The sequence below is a fragment of the Aureobasidium pullulans genome (assembly GCF_000721785.1).
Source record: "Aureobasidium pullulans EXF-150 unplaced genomic scaffold scaffold_1, whole genome shotgun sequence".
NCBI lineage: Eukaryota > Fungi > Ascomycota > Dothideomycetes > Dothideales > Saccotheciaceae > Aureobasidium > Aureobasidium pullulans.
This window is the reverse complement of record NW_021941021.1, coordinates 296,293-312,097: the sequence shown is the minus strand read 5'-3', so window position 1 is coordinate 312,097 and position 15,805 is coordinate 296,293. Positions and strand designations below refer to the sequence as shown.

General features: G+C 50.6%; 10 protein-coding genes across 10 annotated transcripts; 4 read left to right on the top strand and 6 right to left on the bottom strand.

The window, feature by feature from the left end:
* Positions 1–267: 267 nt before the first annotated feature.
* M438DRAFT_350626 (mitochondrial peroxiredoxin-like protein Prx1) lies at positions 268–1,147 on the bottom strand (the record flags this gene model as incomplete). Its single annotated transcript, XM_029906660.1, has 3 exons — positions 268–708; positions 765–920; positions 971–1,147. 3 exons carry the CDS (start codon positions 1,145–1,147, stop codon positions 268–270), a joined length of 774 nt encoding a protein of 257 aa, XP_029765371.1.
* M438DRAFT_2360 (uncharacterized protein) lies at positions 839–1,529 on the top strand. The gene is made up of 2 exons (XM_029899464.1): positions 839–928; positions 979–1,529. Exon 2 carries the CDS (start codon positions 1,138–1,140, stop codon positions 1,492–1,494), a length of 357 nt encoding a protein of 118 aa, XP_029765370.1. The 5' UTR covers positions 839–928; positions 979–1,137; the 3' UTR covers positions 1,495–1,529.
* Positions 1,530–1,540: 11 nt separating this feature from the next.
* M438DRAFT_2332 (NAD(P)-binding protein) lies at positions 1,541–2,556 on the top strand. Its single transcript, XM_029899462.1, has 3 exons — positions 1,541–1,735; positions 1,792–2,376; positions 2,431–2,556. The coding sequence occupies exons 1-3, from the start codon at positions 1,643–1,645 to the stop codon at positions 2,515–2,517; spliced, it is 765 nt and encodes a 254-aa protein (XP_029765369.1). The 5' UTR covers positions 1,541–1,642; the 3' UTR covers positions 2,518–2,556.
* On the bottom strand, positions 2,523–3,242 carry M438DRAFT_340993 (putative competence/damage-inducible CinA family protein). The gene has a single exon (XM_029904397.1). It carries the CDS (start codon positions 3,129–3,131, stop codon positions 2,595–2,597), a length of 537 nt encoding a protein of 178 aa, XP_029765368.1. The 5' UTR covers positions 3,132–3,242; the 3' UTR covers positions 2,523–2,594.
* Positions 3,243–3,801: 559 nt separating this feature from the next.
* Positions 3,802–5,806, top strand: M438DRAFT_360720 (putative MFS allantoate transporter; the record flags this gene model as incomplete). Its single annotated transcript, XM_029907458.1, has 5 exons — positions 3,802–4,235; positions 4,299–4,420; positions 4,475–5,082; positions 5,140–5,576; positions 5,633–5,806. Exons 1-5 carry the CDS (start codon positions 4,017–4,019, stop codon positions 5,804–5,806), a joined length of 1,560 nt encoding a protein of 519 aa, XP_029765367.1. The 5' UTR covers positions 3,802–4,016.
* A 272-nt stretch (positions 5,807–6,078) lies between these two features.
* On the bottom strand, positions 6,079–6,549 carry M438DRAFT_2290 (uncharacterized protein). Its single transcript, XM_029899459.1, has one exon. It carries the CDS (start codon positions 6,402–6,404, stop codon positions 6,153–6,155), a length of 252 nt encoding a protein of 83 aa, XP_029765366.1. The 5' UTR covers positions 6,405–6,549; the 3' UTR covers positions 6,079–6,152.
* Positions 6,550–6,694: 145 nt separating this feature from the next.
* On the bottom strand, positions 6,695–8,605 carry M438DRAFT_263054 (uncharacterized protein; the record flags this gene model as incomplete). Its single annotated transcript, XM_029899858.1, has 1 exon — positions 6,695–8,605. The coding sequence occupies one exon, from the start codon at positions 8,603–8,605 to the stop codon at positions 6,695–6,697; it is 1,911 nt and encodes a 636-aa protein (XP_029765365.1).
* A 1,861-nt stretch (positions 8,606–10,466) lies between these two features.
* On the bottom strand, positions 10,467–11,898 carry M438DRAFT_370404 (transmembrane amino acid transporter; the record flags this gene model as incomplete). The annotated part of the gene is made up of 3 exons (XM_029908186.1): positions 10,467–10,730; positions 10,786–11,183; positions 11,235–11,898. 3 exons carry the CDS (start codon positions 11,896–11,898, stop codon positions 10,467–10,469), a joined length of 1,326 nt encoding a protein of 441 aa, XP_029765364.1.
* A 621-nt stretch (positions 11,899–12,519) lies between these two features.
* On the bottom strand, positions 12,520–13,202 carry M438DRAFT_340991 (uncharacterized protein). The gene is made up of 3 exons (XM_029904396.1): positions 13,121–13,202; positions 12,925–13,051; positions 12,520–12,840 (listed from the first exon to the last, which is right to left on the bottom strand). Exons 1-3 carry the CDS (start codon positions 13,159–13,161, stop codon positions 12,718–12,720), a joined length of 291 nt encoding a protein of 96 aa, XP_029765363.1. The 5' UTR covers positions 13,162–13,202; the 3' UTR covers positions 12,520–12,717.
* A 1,491-nt stretch (positions 13,203–14,693) lies between these two features.
* Positions 14,694–15,671, top strand: M438DRAFT_340989 (uncharacterized protein). Its single transcript, XM_029904395.1, has one exon. The coding sequence runs from the start codon at positions 14,907–14,909 to the stop codon at positions 15,492–15,494; it is 588 nt and encodes a 195-aa protein (XP_029765362.1). The 5' UTR covers positions 14,694–14,906; the 3' UTR covers positions 15,495–15,671.
* Positions 15,672–15,805: the final 134 nt, after the last annotated feature.

The following is a 15,805-nucleotide window of genomic DNA, read 5'->3' as shown; positions in this document are numbered from 1 at the left end:
GGACTCAGCATCAAATCCGGGGAGCCGAGGCTGATCTTGAATGCCGGCCGAATGGACGCCGAGACCAAGCATCGAACACCCACCAGCTTCGCTCTTGTGCACGCAGCAACGGATCAGATGCTTTGGATAGCGTCGATTGGAGCCGATCCACCGTTCTTCCAGAAGCAGCCACGAGGTATGCCAGCTACATGTCAAAGGTACTTGGAAATCTAGTCTTGGTTCATCATGTCTATATTTTTACTATCCAGTCACTGACAAGCCGGCCATCTACTTGATCTCTGCGTAGCGCAGGTAAGGCTTGAGCTCTCTGACGTTGTTGAACTTCTTCTTTGCGTCCTCGGTCGAGACGGAAGGAGGCACAATAACGTCCTCGCCAACTTGCCAGTTGATGGGTGTGGCGATTCCCTTCTTATCTGCCGTCTGGAGAGAGTCGATGACTCTGAGAACCTCGGCGCTGTTTCTGCCAGTAGATGCAGGGTACATCATCGTGAGACGGACCTTCTTCTGGGGGTCGATGACAAAGACGGAGCGGATGGTGAAAGCGATGCTCTTCTTGGCTGCGTCGTCCAAGTCTTCCTGGTTGATCATGTCGTACAGAAAGGCAACCTTTCTATCGTGGTCAGCGATGATGGGGAACTGGAGGCTGGTGTTTGCGATCTCGTTGATGTCCTGAATCCAACCCTCATGCGATCCGAGGTCGTTGGCGCTCTGCGATTATCGGTCAGCCTTGCTCTGTCCATCTCATCCTCTTTCGAATCTCATACCAGGCCAATCATCTTGACGCCACGAGCATCGAACTCGTTCTTCAACTTGGCAAATGCACCGAGCTCAGTGGTGCATACAGGCGTGTAGTCGGCAGGATGGCTGAACAAGATTGCCCAGCTGTCGCCAATCCATTCGTGGAACGAGTTGATGTCACCCTGCACTTGTCAGTATTACTGGTCTGTCCATTCGCAGCAATCAAGCTTACGCTGGTAGTCTTTGCACTGAAGTCAGGGGCAACAGAGCCCAGACGAATGCGAGGCTGCTCCTGGGTTGTGGCAAGACCACGGTACAAGAAGGGAGCAGCTCTGGCACGAGCAGTCAGGGGCTGACATGCCGAAGCACGAGAAAGAGCTCTGGGTACTGATCTGAAGAATGAAGCCATTGTGTATCTATCTTGTGAATTGGACTATCTCAAGTGTTCGAGGCTCGAGTTCGACACCTATGGACTTCGACTTCTACAAAACTTCGGCCTTCTCGACGTCATGCCGATCTCGGCAATTGCTCTCTCCAGCTCGAAGCTTCACCACAAAGCCTTTTCTCTCGCGACAAACATTTCGTTTATCAAGAAGTAGGCAACCGATATCATCGGCGAGTCTACACTCTTGCTTGTCAGATCTGAGGACTACCAAGTGTTCATCAGTAAGCCAGTGCGGAAAGATGCCTATCCCGGTCTTCTCTGCCGCGGAATTCCAGTGCGGAGCAGCTCCGCATATCAAGGTGGGAAGGTAAACACAAGTAGCTACCCCGCGGCAGTCCTTACTAGGGTCCTCGGCCAAGTATATCCTTCTCTGTTATCTGTCTGTTGGATCATATTCCAGTTCTTGATTTTGCCTGCTTCTGCCCGTTTTAGTCCTTGTCACACATTTCGTCTCATACCATGGCTGCAGTACAGAAAGTTGCTCTCATCACAGCAGGCACAGCAGGACTGGGCGCTGCCATTGCCCGAGTCCTGGCACCAGACTTCAGAGTGGCATGTCTTCTCTGCGAGCTCTCTATCATAGCATACTCCTAACAACGTACTCACAGGTGATCAATTACGCAAACAACACATCTCGCGCCGAGGACGTCCTCAAAGAACTCAACAACATCCCCAGTACCGTCTCCTCCCAAACATCCCCCCGCTTCCATGCCATAAAAGCAGACATTAGCAACCGCGATGCCATCACCATCCTCATCCAGGAAACAATCACCACAATGGGCCGCCTCGACGTCGTAATCTCAAACGCTGGCTACACACGCCTAACCAATTTCATGAACTTCGACGAACAGCACTTCGACGAAGACTGGGACAAATGCTTCTTGTACAATGTAAAAGCACACATGTGGTTGGCATACGCCGCCAGAGAGCATTTGGACAAGACGGAAGGTGCGTTTATCACCACGGCTAGTATTGCCGGTGTCAAGCCTAGTGGAAGTTCGCTGCCGTATGCGGTCACCAAGGCGGCGAGTATACATTTGACAAAGTGTTTGGCGAATATTTGTGCTCCGAGGATTAGGTTTAATTCTGTCAGTCCTGGGTTGATGTTGACGGAGTGGGGGTATAAGTTTTCGGAGCAGAAGAGGGAGGCACATAAGAATAACACTAAGCTGAAGAGGCTGCCTGAGGTTGATGTGAGTGGACTCGAATCTTACACCAGAGGATCCAGTACTAACCGTACATTCTAGGATGTGGCAGAGCAAGTACGAACGCTTGCTTTGTCAAAGAGCATGACAGGGCAGAATATCATAATCGACTGTGGTCTGACAAGCTGAGAGGGACGTTTATATCTTGATTTTCGAATTTGCAAGTTGAACATTTCAGGCTTGCTATACCAAAGCCATACTATACTCTACAGCTTAGCATCGCCAGTAATGACATCCCTAACCAATTTCAATCCCTCCTCGGCAAACCTCACCATATTTCCCACTCTGTCCCCTCCCAACCCCGTCTCCACCTCCCTAGTAAACATCCCCTTCTCACAATCCACAGCCAGCGCAACATATCCAGGCGTCCTATTCCTCGTCTCCCCACCCGTAGGCCCAGCAGTCCCTGACTCCGAAATCACATAATCCGCCCCTAATTCCCCTCTCACATGCTTAGCCATCCCAGCAACAATTTCAGGCGTGGGACCTTTGTAGTTCTTGGTCTTTTCGTCCGTCCAGCCTGCGTAGGCGGTGCGGGAGGGGAGGGTGTAGAGGGTCAGACCGCCTTTGTAGACTTTGGAGGCGCCAGGGGTGGAGAGGATAGAGGAAGAGAGGAGACCGCCTGCTGCTGTTTCGGCGACTGCGATGGTTTGGTTGCGTTCGTGAAGGAGGGTTGTTACTTCGTTTAGGATGTTGCGGATGGAAGGTGGGGGGAAGTGGGCGGAGGCGTCTGAGGAGCTCATTCTTGCGATTGTTTTGAGGTGGTTGGATTTAAGAGGTCTGGAGATTGAGAGTGCTCTTTTTGTGAGTAGTTGGGACATGAGAGGTTTTGTTTCTTTTGCGTTTTGGAGTTGAGATATTCGGATTACTCGGGTGTTTGTAAGCAAGAGAGTTGTGACGTGAGCATGGCGGGGTAAATCTGGAGTCAGGGTTACTCCCAATACTTGAGATAAATGCTCGGCTCTTCGAGAAATTACTGAACGCATGCGATCTTTGGTCACTCGTGCGATCTATGAGGAATTGGGGTGATGACCTGACTATTCTCCAGTAATAACAGGCTACTGGCGATATCTTATAGTCATGAGAGCGACCTGAAGAGCAAGTGAACAATGAATTCACCGATTCTTTGACTCAAGCTTTGCCCTCGAAACCTCAGACTGAGAGCATATTCCCAATCATCTTCTACGATCAGACCGACGTTGGTCGATACTTACTTGTGCTTCTCAAAGCCTGAAAATATTCTGCAATCGCGTTGCCTCGAAATGTCTATACCACAAAAGCAATGATGGCATGCCAAGCTACGGGCAAGAGACCGTCATCGCACCTGCCCAAGATGGTTTAAGCTTGGCCGAGAAGTGCTTGATCGACCTCTCTTTCTCCACGCGCATCTTGACGATCATTCCCCCTCGGATACCTCGATTGGCCTTACGCCGTGCCTATCTAACGGCATGGCGAGGTAACATAAACTCATGTGTAACCTCAATGAGGGATGATATTCCGCTCTGCTCGCCGATATCTACGTATCTTTGTGGAGTAGCTCTAATCCTTTGCTTAAGTATTCACGGGTGCCGGGTCTTTTCTTTCCTTGCTGTAATTTTGTTTCTTTGTCGCATTTCTTTTCTGTCGATATGTCTGGTACTGAGAAGTCTTATGATGCGGAGAAGGACCTACCTGGACCTCTGTCAGATGCCATTCGCAATGGCAGTCTAGACAAGTCGGTTTTGCAAAATGCTGGAGATGGTGATGAGGCCTTGAAGGCTTTCGCGTCGCACCAAGGAGAAGTTATTGAATTGGATGAAGCGACCAACAAGCGATTACTACGGAAGATTGACTGGAATCTGATGCCTGTGTGTATCCCAGAATGAACTACGCCTTCATCGAACTCGTACTGATTGCATCTTTATTTCTAGGTCATGTGTATTGTATACGGCTTGAACTACTTGGACAAGACAACATTATCATACGCCTCTGTCATGGGACTGAGAGTAGACACGAACCTAACAGGAAACAACTATCAATGGCTGAGCTCAATGTAAGAGGAAGAAACACCAACACCTGTGAATAGTAGGACTAACTCGCACCAAAGGTTCTACTTCGGATACCTCGCATGGGAATACCCTACCAATCGACTCTTGCAAAGATTACCACTAGGAAAATACTCGGCCGCCAACATTATTCTTTGGGGGGCCACTCTGTGCACTTTCGCAGCTGTGAGCGACTTCGGTGGCGGTGTTGCTGTTCGATTCTTCCTCGGTGTTACAGAAGCCGCAGTCACTCCTGGATTCGCACTTTTGACTAGTCAATGGTATACAAAGAAAGAGCAAGGGTCTCGAACATCAATCTGGTTCTCGTTCAATGGATTTGCCCAGATATTCGGTGGTCTGGTAGCATACGGTATTGCTAAGGGAACGAGAATCCATGGATCCGCCATTGAGCCCTGGAAGATCATTTTCCTGGTTACCGGATGCTTGACCATTTGTGTCGGGGCTATTTTCTTCTGGGTTATCCCGGACAGTCAACTGAACGCACGCTTTTTGAGCAAGGAAGATCGTATCCTTGCTATTGAGCGTGTCAGATGCAACCAGCAGGGTATTGGAAACAAGCATTTCAAGATGTATCAGCTCAAGGAGGCGCTGCTGGATCCGCTGACTTGGGCATTCGTTTTCTATGCCCTGGTCGCTGACATCCCTAATGGTAAGTACAATGGTTCTCGTTGAACGATGAACCTCAGAAGCTAATTTGTCATTCCAGGTGGCATTTCCAACTTCTTCTCTCAGCTCATCACATCATTCGGCTACACAGCAGAAGAGTCTCTCCTATACGGTACTCCAGGCGGTGCAGTCGAAGTCATCGCCCTCCTCGTCTGCGGCTACCTCGGCGACAAATTCGGTCACCGTCTTCTGATCTCAACTTCCGGTCTCTGGATCTCCACACTAGGTATGCTTTTGATCGTCTGCCTACCACTCGACAACAACATCGGACGTCTCTTCGGCTACTACCTCACCCAAGCATCACCCACACCATTCGTCGCTCTCCTCAGTCTGATCTCCACAAACGTCGCCGGATGGACCAAGAAAACCACAGTAGCCGCCCTTTACCTAATCGCCTACTGCGTCGGCAACATCATCGGCCCTCAAACCTTCCGTCCCGCAGATGCACCTAGATACATTCCCGCTTGTATCGTTATTGTAAGCTATGCCCCTCCCTACAAAAGCTTTGCAAACCCACTAACTCTGAATTCCAGATTGTCTGCTATCTTCTCTGTATAGTCGACATCGTATTCATCTATTGGTACTGCAAGAGACAAAACAGCAAAAGAGCCGACATCCGCGCTTCCCCCGATTACGTCAAAGCGGAGAATCAAGAATGGTTGGATCTCACGGATCGTGAGAATCCCGAATTCGTGTATACTTTGTAAAAAAGATAGAGAAAAGGCAAGGGGTTTCTTTGCTATCTATGTAATTTTCAACTTTTTGATCGTCAATCGCCTCTCCCTGCACACCGACCCCCCTAGACGGAAACGCTTGTCAAAATGCGAGATTGGATTCGAGATCGAAGATTTGGCCATTGAGAGTGCGAGAAGCGACGACTCTCACTGGACATTTACAGCAACCTGAAGATCATTCTGCATTTTCACAGACGTGTATAACAGGAGAAATACGATGCCGGGAGAAGCACAGAACCAATCAATAAAGAAGCTTGTAGTGAAGAAAAAGGGTTTGATTACAGAAACAAAAGTGAAGAGAATTTGGGTATAAGAACGATTACAGAAAAGTGAGCTCATGGAAAGAAAAAGGATAAGTCAAGTCCGCAAGAACTATCCTGAGCAAAAGGTAAAGCAGAGAAGAGAATAAAGTGAAAGCAATCCAACAGTGAGTAGCCATGGGTAAAACAACCCAGATAAAGAAGTGAAGCAATGAAAGCGTGAAATGTGTGCGTCGTGTGTTTCTTTTCGTCCCTTCAACCTCATTGATGTCGTGAAAAAGCCACCGCCATCCCCGAGTATGCAAAGTCATTACCACCACCCGAAGCCCCCATTAGCACCGCGCTTTGACGTAAAACGGCACGCTTGCTGTGAAATGCAAGGAAACAGAGAGAAAAATTAAGGAAGAAGTGAGGAAAGGTGCAAAGAAGAGTTGTGAAGAGACAAGATTACTGCCATGCGTTGCTTGAATTCGATCGTAAAGCTCACTCAACCGAGCTTATCACTCGAGCGAGGACGAAAAACGACCTCATCATCATCGTCGTCGCTGTTGAAGTATTGACTGAATAGGTGGTTGCTGTCAGAATCATCCACAACCTTTTCCTATTCGGCTGTGGTGCGACTGCGTTCGTCCTCCTCGAGAACATCTGAGAGGCGAGTGGGATGGTGATGTCTGCTCTGGAGGGCCTCCCAGTCGCCGTAGCCTGCACCTTCATAATCGGCAGGTTCGGCGGCGCGGTAACCGGCAGGGTCAGCATCGTCGACAGTTGAAGTGGCGAATGAAGCCATAGCCTCGGCACTGGTCGTGGGTGCGTGTGGGACCTGGGGAGGGGGCATATTGACACCATAGCGGGCGGCGAGTTCGCGCTCGCGGGCGACATCAGCGGCGGTGTCGTAGTCTTCGGAAGAGACGTGACTGGCGTTGTGCTGTGCGCTACGGCTGGGGTTGCGGTAGACGATGGGACGGCCTTGAGCGTCGCGGCGGACGTTGCCGTGTTCGTCAATCTCATACTCGGTCTCTTCAGTTGTGTTTGATTCGTAGGAAGGGCGCGAGCCTAATTCGCGAATGGTTTGAGTGGTTTCGGCGACGGGGGTCCTTGAGCCCGCACCGGCACTGCCAGGAGAAGAGTGGAGGTAGACCTTGCCAGGAGGTTGCTGGTAGAAGAGTTCAGGCTCGTCGCGAACAGCGCCTGTGCTGGCGGATGGGCTGGGTTGGATTGTAGGACGAGTGGTGGTCACGTTGGGGTGGATCGAGGGAGACACGGCATGGGGGGACAGATCACGACGTTGCTGTTGTGGGGAGATGGCAGTGCGAGCGGTCGAGGTCGAGGCAGGAGTGCTGCCAGCGGCGTATGCCTCGTCGGGACCGAGTTGCTGCAGGTCGGGTTCGTGGTGGAGATGTTGACCAGCTCTGGCCGACTCGGTGAAGGGGTCAGTGTCTGTAGGCGATGGCTCCTCTTCCTGGTATTGCACGTCCGGCACAATGGGTTGGTATTGCTGCTGGGACTGGTGAACCTCTGGAGACTGCTGCGATCTTGCCTGATGGTACTGAGGGCTTCCGCCAGTGGTAGGACGACGTTCACTGCCCTGATGGCTGGAAGTGTGCATAGGTACGACCTGAACGCCTCCAATGACGGTGGGGAGGCCCTGGCGAAGATCTCCTATCCATCCAAGACGGGCTGCCTCCATGGTGCCAAGATCTTCCCAAGCACGCCTGGCTTCATTCTTCGAGATGTTGAGCTCTCTGCGAGCCTCATTGGCAACGTTTTCTTGCTGGCGCGCGTCTCTGCGAGCCTGCACAACATCAGCCAGGGCCTGCTCCTTCGCGTTACGCTCATCCTGGATCTGGCCCAACAAGTCTGCGCGGTCCTCTTGCCACTTCTCCTGCTCAGCTCTCATCTCATAGAACCAGCGCTTAAACTTGCGCTCAGAGCTTGCGCGCAGTCTCTGCAACTCTACCAATCCATGGAAGAGATTGGCTCCAGCAGCCGAGAGGTCCTGGATCTGGCGTTGCATGGCAGCAGCCGACGGGATGTTACGACGGATCTCGTCAGTGTTGCCCTCGATCTTACGGAGCCAGTACGATGTGAGCCCTTCCCAGTGTGATGACAGATCTTCCCATCTCTCGAATGCATGAGGGAAGTTCATGCGCGTTGTCGATGGACGGACTTCCTCTCTGAGATCATCTCCCTTTGATGCTGAAGGAGGATCGGGTGCTGAGGAGATGCGTGCTCCGGACTGGGTGGTCGTGTGAGATCGTCGATGACCAGACGTGGCCTGCGTGTTAGGAGGTTGTTGCGCTGACTGGCTCTGAGATCGTTGGCGGGAAGGGAGGTTGCCTTGAGTCTCCTCGGGGACACGCGCCGACGATGATGAGGCTTCAGGTCTAGCCATACGCTCCGTGGCGGCGGCGGCAGCTCTTCTACGTTCGCGCTCAGAAGATCTCTGCTCTTCCTCTCTCTGCTGGTTAGCCTCAGCCTCCCTTCTTGCCTCCCTTGCAAGTCGATCTGCCATGACGTCGCGGGGTGTACGCATTGAAGGTGTGGTTCTACTGCCACTCTGGTTGTTGCTGCCCAGAAGATCTGACATTGCTTCTCTCTCTTCCTCAAGGACGGGTGTAAAGGGGTATGGCGTGCGAATTGCTTCTTCGATTGCGTAGAGAATCGCAAAGTGTTGACGTCGCGAGATGCGAAGAGCTGGGTGTGGTGTGAGATCTGGGAGATCTATCGAGTTGGGATCAAGTCGCGGAAGCCGGGGTTCGTGGACGTGATCGTTTGCGCTGTCGAAAGAAAGAGATCTTCGTCTACTGACACGCCGAGAGTCGTCGATTCGGGGGGCTCGTCGTAGCCCTCGAGCGGTGCTTTCCGAGGACGTCGACGTCGGGGACGATGCGCTGAAGCTGCTCTGGTCTTGGGCTATTCGCTGTTGCCTTCGTGCAGTCGCCAATGGGTCGTGAGACTCGTGGTAATCGTCAATCGAACTGCGCCGTTGATGCGACAGTTTGAAGGCTGGTAGTGGATCCAGAGCCGCTACTTGGGCCGTTTCCGCTCAAATCCTTCGGCTGAAGCCTATACTCCTTGTTCAACAGCCACCGATCTGTATCGCACAAGATACTTGTACAGAGGTAATATGACGGTAGTCTGCTTCTATTGCGACACTCAGTATGTATGACGATATGGTGTAGAGACATGAAAGAAGGTTTGGGCAGGAAAAAGTGGACCGGCAATTGCAGAACATAGGAATTGAACAGAAAACATGATTTGTGCCGACAAGACAGCGCTTTGTCAAACAGGGATATTACTCGAGGGGCTGGGTATGGACAGCGAACTTGGGTAGACCCAAGTGGCAGGAAACATGCAGTGGCTGGGAAGCAGAAGCACGGTCGTAACCGCAGAACGAACAGACAAACGCACCTTGAAGCCTCGTATATTTAGTATATATTTAACCCAATGCCGGAAAGTGCTGTTGAGGTTGAAGCCTACTTCTCAAAGTGGTCAAACGATTGCGACGAACGAGGCAGACTGATCTGCGTGTGTTGGTTGTCAATTGAAGTCAGGGAAGGCGCGACTTGGGCAGTGTTTCATCCGCGGATTCGACGACCGGCTTGGGGGTGACGATGATGCTGAGGCTGGAATAGATCTGGATCGGAACAAGAGAGAAACCTGACTCATCAAATCCCGTCTCATGGTCCTGTAACTATCCACAAAACTTTAATCACCAGATTTGAAAGAGCTGTGTAGGTTTTGTGACACCGCAGCTGGCGTGTAGCACTGTGGATGGTCGAAACTGGGAGTACACGGTGCGGGAAGCAACTCAAACTGCTCAACAGGCACTCGCAAGTGTCCGCGTCAACAAGGAAGTCGATATGGAAATTCAGTAGGCTGATTGGCGAGGACGACTCGAGAGCAGACTTGCCTTGGGCTTCGAAGAGAAACGAGAACCTGGTCGCTGCCAGCGCATCTCGCGATGCCTTCGGCTTGGCCCGTGGCAGGCGAGTTTCATCCCTCATCAGGGCCCGCGCGAGCTCTTGCCCTTCTTCGCTTCCGGCATGCTCGGGTTGGTGATTTCAGCAACATGTTCTGGAGAGATGAAATACAAACAGCTGAAGATGAGGTTCTCAAGAGGAAACAAGCTAAGAGAGAAATGTTCCTCTCCGACGGACACCAGCATGAGCTCGTCCGGTTCTGGTTTCACTTGCTAGCCAATCGTTGAGATGGCAACTTTTGCCGACTCGCCTAATATTGCGTCTGATAGCCCTAAAGTGTTACGACATACGAGTCTCCGTAACAAGATCGATCTCCGTTCGCTGCTCGAATACGGAAAGCACGACTTGAATATCAGAACTTGTTCCATTCACCTACTTTCTCAGAGGCAATCAGCAGGTGAACGGGTGGCCAACAGCTCCAGAAGCATATGCCTCGATCAACGACTTGACAATCGCGTACATGCCCCCAACACAAATAAAACCTCCAGCAAGTAGAGTTCCAAGGCATAGTATGAACATTGGACATCTTTGCTTGACGGATATCCATCCATTACCGAGATGATGAGTGTCGTGCCACCAAAAGGCTCCCGCAAGGCCGTACGTGTACCACGAGGCGAAAGCTGACGCGACTATGCCACCAAGATATGAGAAGAACTGTCAACGTGTCAATGAAGTGCTCATGCAATTGAAGACAAGCAGAATGGCATACCGGCACACCAGTCGCCAGTACGAAACCGCAGGCATTTGCGATTGCAAGCAACAGGATCCAAACCCCCCATCCGAGCACTGTGTTCTCTGTCAAGTGCCTGCTCTTCCTAAACATCCTCACGAAGACAATCTTGGCGGCGAAATGGTTGTATAGAGCTCCCGCGACCAGGATGTTCGGCAAAAACAAGCCCCAAGCAGCTTTTGCCCAAATCTCTGACAAGCTGAGAAAAGATGGGCTTTGCACCGTGGAGCCGAGATAAAAGTAGGACACTACAGCGAAGATGACATACCAGGTCGTGCTGAAAAGTTGAAGCGCCCATGCTGATTTCTTGGAGTCACTGGGGACTCTCATCTCGGAAATGATGGTAAAGAACAAGAAGTGGCCAGCATAGGCGAGGACTAACTTAATCAGCATCTTTGCTCCCCTTCTCCTCATCCAGCTCTGCTTACCAGGATTTGTGATGGCTAGAAACGCCGTATAGAATGAATTTGGCGCCGTAGCAACGACAATTCGATCGGGAGTCGGCTCAATACCACTGCCAATCATAGCAACCAAAGTAGCAACCAGCACAGAAACACAGGCCGCGACGGAGAATCCTAGTAAGCCTGCCCCAAAAGTCCTAGGTAAAGCAACAAGGAAGGTGATGCAAGTCCAGATACCTAGATAAGACATCGCACACATCCTGCCCTGACTCAAGGTCTGTAATGCCAACTGACCAAGCAAGCTCATACTCCCCACGCCTGTGATAGCAAAAAGAATCGTGCCTGCACTCAATACTTCCCTACCCATCACTCCTAGCCCGAAAGGCGAGAATAAAATGTATCCAGCATCACCCATGTTATGCACCTCCGGATGATTGAGCTTGAAGTCGATGAGCAAGAACGATGTAAACAAAGCCCAGATACCGCAGAAGAGTATAATGATGGTGCCTGGAACGAGACCGACGACTGCGATTGCTTGAGGGAGAGTCAAGGTGCCACCGGTCACGATCTCGGTGATCATGATGAAAGCTGCTGATTGCCAGGATAGAGTGCGATATTTGATTTGGTGGTTCTTTTCGTCGGTGAAGACTTCGCGGTCATCGTAGCTGATATCTGTAGAAGTGGTATTCATGCCTGTCTCCGATTCGCTCTGACGACCCATCTTGGTGGTAAGATAGTACGAAAGTGGTTGAGAAACAACGAACAAGAGGGCACATTCGTAGTAAGATAACGATCGAGGAGAAGTCGCTCGGCAAGTTACCTCAGAAACAGACCTGCGGGGTCGCGAGAGGATTGCATATCGCTAAAGTTGTACGCATACACGATGCGTGATAATCTTTACTATCGCATCGAGGTGCAGGTGTGGACTTGGCGTGGCAGATCTTGCTATATCAATTCGCTTATGGGTGTGGCTGACTGCATATGACCTGCATGTCCGCTCGTACTGACCGGGCAGCTCATTTGCACACCTATTACTAAGTCATGTTGGATCGTTCTCGACGTCAGGACAGTCGTCCGTAAAAAAGGCTCGATCGTGCTGTTCTTGGTGGATGTCGCTGATAATGTGGCAAGAATCGTGCATCTCTGCAATCACACGGCCGACCAAGCTTAGTATATGATGAGGGGCTATCTGTGCACACATGGCTCCGAACATTCAGAAAGATGTTGGAGGTTCTATCGTATAGATGTTCAACGAGTAATCTTCATAAGTTCACGCCATCAAACATGCCTTGAGCGTAAGGAAACAGATTATACTCGGACTGGTGAGCGCAGAGATAGGATTGGTTTATACTACTACTACTACTGTAAGGACAGACTTAGTTTCTACTGTTCGACGTACTAAATGATAATTCCAGTGCCGCATTTCCTTCAGAACTACATATTGAGCGCTGAAGTATAATCGTTGCAATGTCTGGCCTCAAGAACTGATTTGAGGGTCTGCCACATCCTTCTAGTGCCAGCAGTGTCCTTCGACGTCGTTCGGGTTTCCTCCAAAGTTGATTTGCCAGGCCTGTCTGCAAGTGTTCTCCCAGGGCTGGCCATCGATACCTCGGCCTATTCCCTTGTCGACGCACTGCACAATTCTCATGTAAGAAAGTGTCCTTGAATGTGGAAGAAGAGAAACAAGTAGGGATTATGTCAAGGGAGTCAAGCTTACAGAATGGCCATCAAAGTGAGTGTGGATCTGGGTGGCACCCCACAGAGCACAAGTTGCTTGACTAAGCTCTTCGCTGTAGGCGCCACGGACGTTGCAGCCGCAGTTGTGGTGTTTGCCTGCAATGGCACTATTTGAGTCCGTTATCAGTGTATTGTCGTGATTGACATCGTGGACCGTATGAGAAAAAGAGACATACAGGGTGCCGAAGAGAGCGAGGACGGCAGACAAGTATTGCATTGTGTTCGAAATGGTTGGAAATTGGGTTGTTGGCTTTGGACGGAGTGCTGTGAATCAGTGTTGACCTAGGCAGGTGCTCGGGTTCTTATATGTCTTTGTCTCGGAGGCATAGTTGATGCCCAAATGCTGAATGTCCCACGCTCGTCCTCGCTTTGATTGACCTAGAGAAAGTTGAGTTGCCGTGAAGAAAGACTATAGGCTGAGACTTTGGTAGCAGTATCTCCTTGACCCACCGGTTTTACGAGCTCATTTTACCTTGAATCTCCAATCGCGGAGTCGATACCAAAGGTGTGGTCTTGTTCTATCAAGCTATGGTCGATAGTATTGACAGAAGAATGGGCCTGATTCATAAATACGAGATATAGACTTGCAAAGAGAAGCATTGGGACACTTGAGCAAATTTTGGGACATTGCCGTTGCGACTATACGGATGGGGAACTCCTTGATAAAGATGCGCTCCAGTTGTTGAAGGATGTCTTACCATTGGATTCGGCGAGCGAGGATTGAGAAGGTGTTGACACGCCGCCTGTCGAGGTGTAGTTGTTTAAGTCAGCGTGAGCACTTCTCAGATACCGCAAGCCTCAGCTGATGAGAGAACCACATGTTCTCAACTTCCCACATCCAGCTCCATAGATCAAGCAGATGCTTTGCACTGTCAGCTTGGAGCCTCGAGGTTCATCAAGTCGGTTGGAGCTGCATATCATGCAGATATCGTTCGGTTCGAGTTTGCCGTGCAGGAACGATCTCTAGCCCTGACCTGCTTTCATCTCCATCGGAACTTAGATTACGGGTGATTCCTATACACGTGGTGTGTTGTGGTGAGTTTAACATTTTGATCGTGAGAGAGAGAGTTTGGAAGATCACCGCCCGAAGTTCCGCCACGGTTGCAGTTGCCCTTTCCACGCATTGCATCTTCGGAACATCATCCTGCCGTGCTGCTTCTCCCTACAACTCTGGTTATCATCAATCATAGCTCACCTCCTCCACATGCAACAACAGGCTCAGTAAGAAGTACTCAAAAACGTCAGTGACAGCTCCGCTAAGATTGTTGTCTGTTCTCCAGTCCATCGGCACAAGTCGCGTCGATACGCTTCGGTATAGCTATCCCCACGGTTGAATACGCAGGAATGGAGCCTCGGCTCTCTCACTGTTGATGTCTGCTACCACTCATGCAGATCAACGTCTCGTAAGATAGACTCACGAGATTCCAGTACGCTGTGGACCTCGCGTTCACTGAAACTGGTATGCAGCCAACTTTGCAATACACTGCTGGAAGAATACCCGCACTGCGTTCTGAACGTTTCCAAGACTCCGTCCACTTTCTCGTATTTCATCAAGGTGGCATGATCTGACTTTAATGCCACTTTGGATGCGAAGAAAACGTGCCTGTCTTGGTAGCGATACTGACTTTGGCTCGTTCAACGAGCAAGGCTTATGCTATACAGACATTTCCTGGTTGACTGTTCGCAAAGACCTATACTCGGCGACTCGAGACGACGGCATCATCTCTGCTTCTCGTTGAGGAAGTTTATCACACTCAAATACTCTGCTGACAACGCCGTTGGCTGGACCGGGACAAAAGCATCGTACCGGACATGAGGAGGTAAGGTCAGAGTGATCTCTGATACAGGTCGTTCTCTAGCTATCTAGCTATAAAGACCTGCCTCGCATCTCAAGAGAAATCATCTCTCACAAACAACACAAAGTCATCCATCTTCAATCAAGCACATCTCATTCCTCCGACCATGATCTCCCCCAAGATTGCTCTCATTGCTCTTAGCATTACCACTGCCAATGCTCTTATTCAGAGCGCAGAGAACTCTACTTCTCTCAACTGCGCTACTGGAGCTCATATCCAAGCACTGGGCTTCACCTTTGAGTACATGAACGCCAACAACACCGACACAGGCGTCAATCTTCCGGAGATGCCCATCGAGTACGCCGACAACCCTTCCCTTTGCGTGCCCACTTCCCTCTTTGATAGCTACTTCGAGGCCATCGAAGCTCAAGCAAAACTCCTGGATATTCAATCCGACAACGGGCTCTCTCTTATCTCTCGCGCTCCCAAGCCCGATCATGTGTTCTTGGACAAACGCGCCCGCAACTGCAGACAGCTCAAAGAAGCCCAGATCTCTTCGATCCACAAGTACTCCTGCTCTTCCGCTCCTCACGCGGACAAGTGTAGATCGTGCGCCAACTGGGCCACTGGCTCTTTTGCGACCTCGATCGCTGCTTGTGGACTCAAGGAGCAGCCGGCCGAGGCAGTCTCTTGCTGTGCTTCTGCTGCCTTGGCTTTTGGAACTTATTATACTCAAGTCTGTCTGGAGAAGTAGTTGAAGGTCGCCTGTCGTCTTCTATCGCCCCTTGCTTTGAAATATTGAAACAAGGCGCGATGTGTGTAACGGGGGCCGACTGTGGTTGGAATAGGTGATGGAGCTTTCAACATACCAGTAGATAGCCAGCGAGGGTTCAACACCCTAACAGAATATCAAACTTGCTTTCCACTAGATCCTAACTACAACCCATGATCTCGAGCTCTACGCTGAACAAAACAGCCAAGTCGTGACCATGATCAAGACTAGACAATCATCTCGCCATTACCCCGCTTCTGTGTCCCTCTTGTAGACCAAGATCAATGGACTGT

What these genes read in the sequence shown, in the direction of transcription:
- M438DRAFT_2360 (XM_029899464.1), top strand. Translation starts at nt 1,138, where the DNA reads ATGAAGCCATTGTGTATCTATCTTGTGAATTGGACTATCTCAAGTGTT.
- M438DRAFT_2332 (XM_029899462.1), top strand. Translation starts at nt 1,643, where the DNA reads ATGGCTGCAGTACAGAAAGTTGCTCTCATCACAGCAGGCACAGCAGGA. An exon ending in TGGCACCAGACTTCAGAGTG is followed by an intron (nt 1,736 to 1,791) that starts GCATGTCTTCTC and finishes ACGTACTCACAG; the next exon opens with GTGATCAATTACGCAAACAA. An exon ending in AGAGGCTGCCTGAGGTTGAT is followed by an intron (nt 2,377 to 2,430) that starts GTGAGTGGACTC and finishes CGTACATTCTAG; the next exon opens with GATGTGGCAGAGCAAGTACG.
- M438DRAFT_340993 (XM_029904397.1), bottom strand. Translation starts at nt 3,131, where the DNA reads ATGAGCTCCTCAGACGCCTCCGCCCACTTCCCCCCACCTTCCATCCGC.
- M438DRAFT_2290 (XM_029899459.1), bottom strand. Translation starts at nt 6,404, where the DNA reads ATGACTTTGCATACTCGGGGATGGCGGTGGCTTTTTCACGACATCAAT.
- M438DRAFT_340991 (XM_029904396.1), bottom strand. Translation starts at nt 13,161, where the DNA reads ATGCAATACTTGTCTGCCGTCCTCGCTCTCTTCGGCACCCT. An exon ending in CTCGCTCTCTTCGGCACCCT is followed by an intron (nt 13,052 to 13,120) that starts GTATGTCTCTTT and finishes GGACTCAAATAG; the next exon opens with TGCCATTGCAGGCAAACACC. An exon ending in CTCACTTTGATGGCCATTCT is followed by an intron (nt 12,841 to 12,924) that starts GTAAGCTTGACT and finishes AGAATTGTGCAG; the next exon opens with TGCGTCGACAAGGGAATAGG.
- M438DRAFT_340989 (XM_029904395.1), top strand. Translation starts at nt 14,907, where the DNA reads ATGATCTCCCCCAAGATTGCTCTCATTGCTCTTAGCATTACCACTGCC.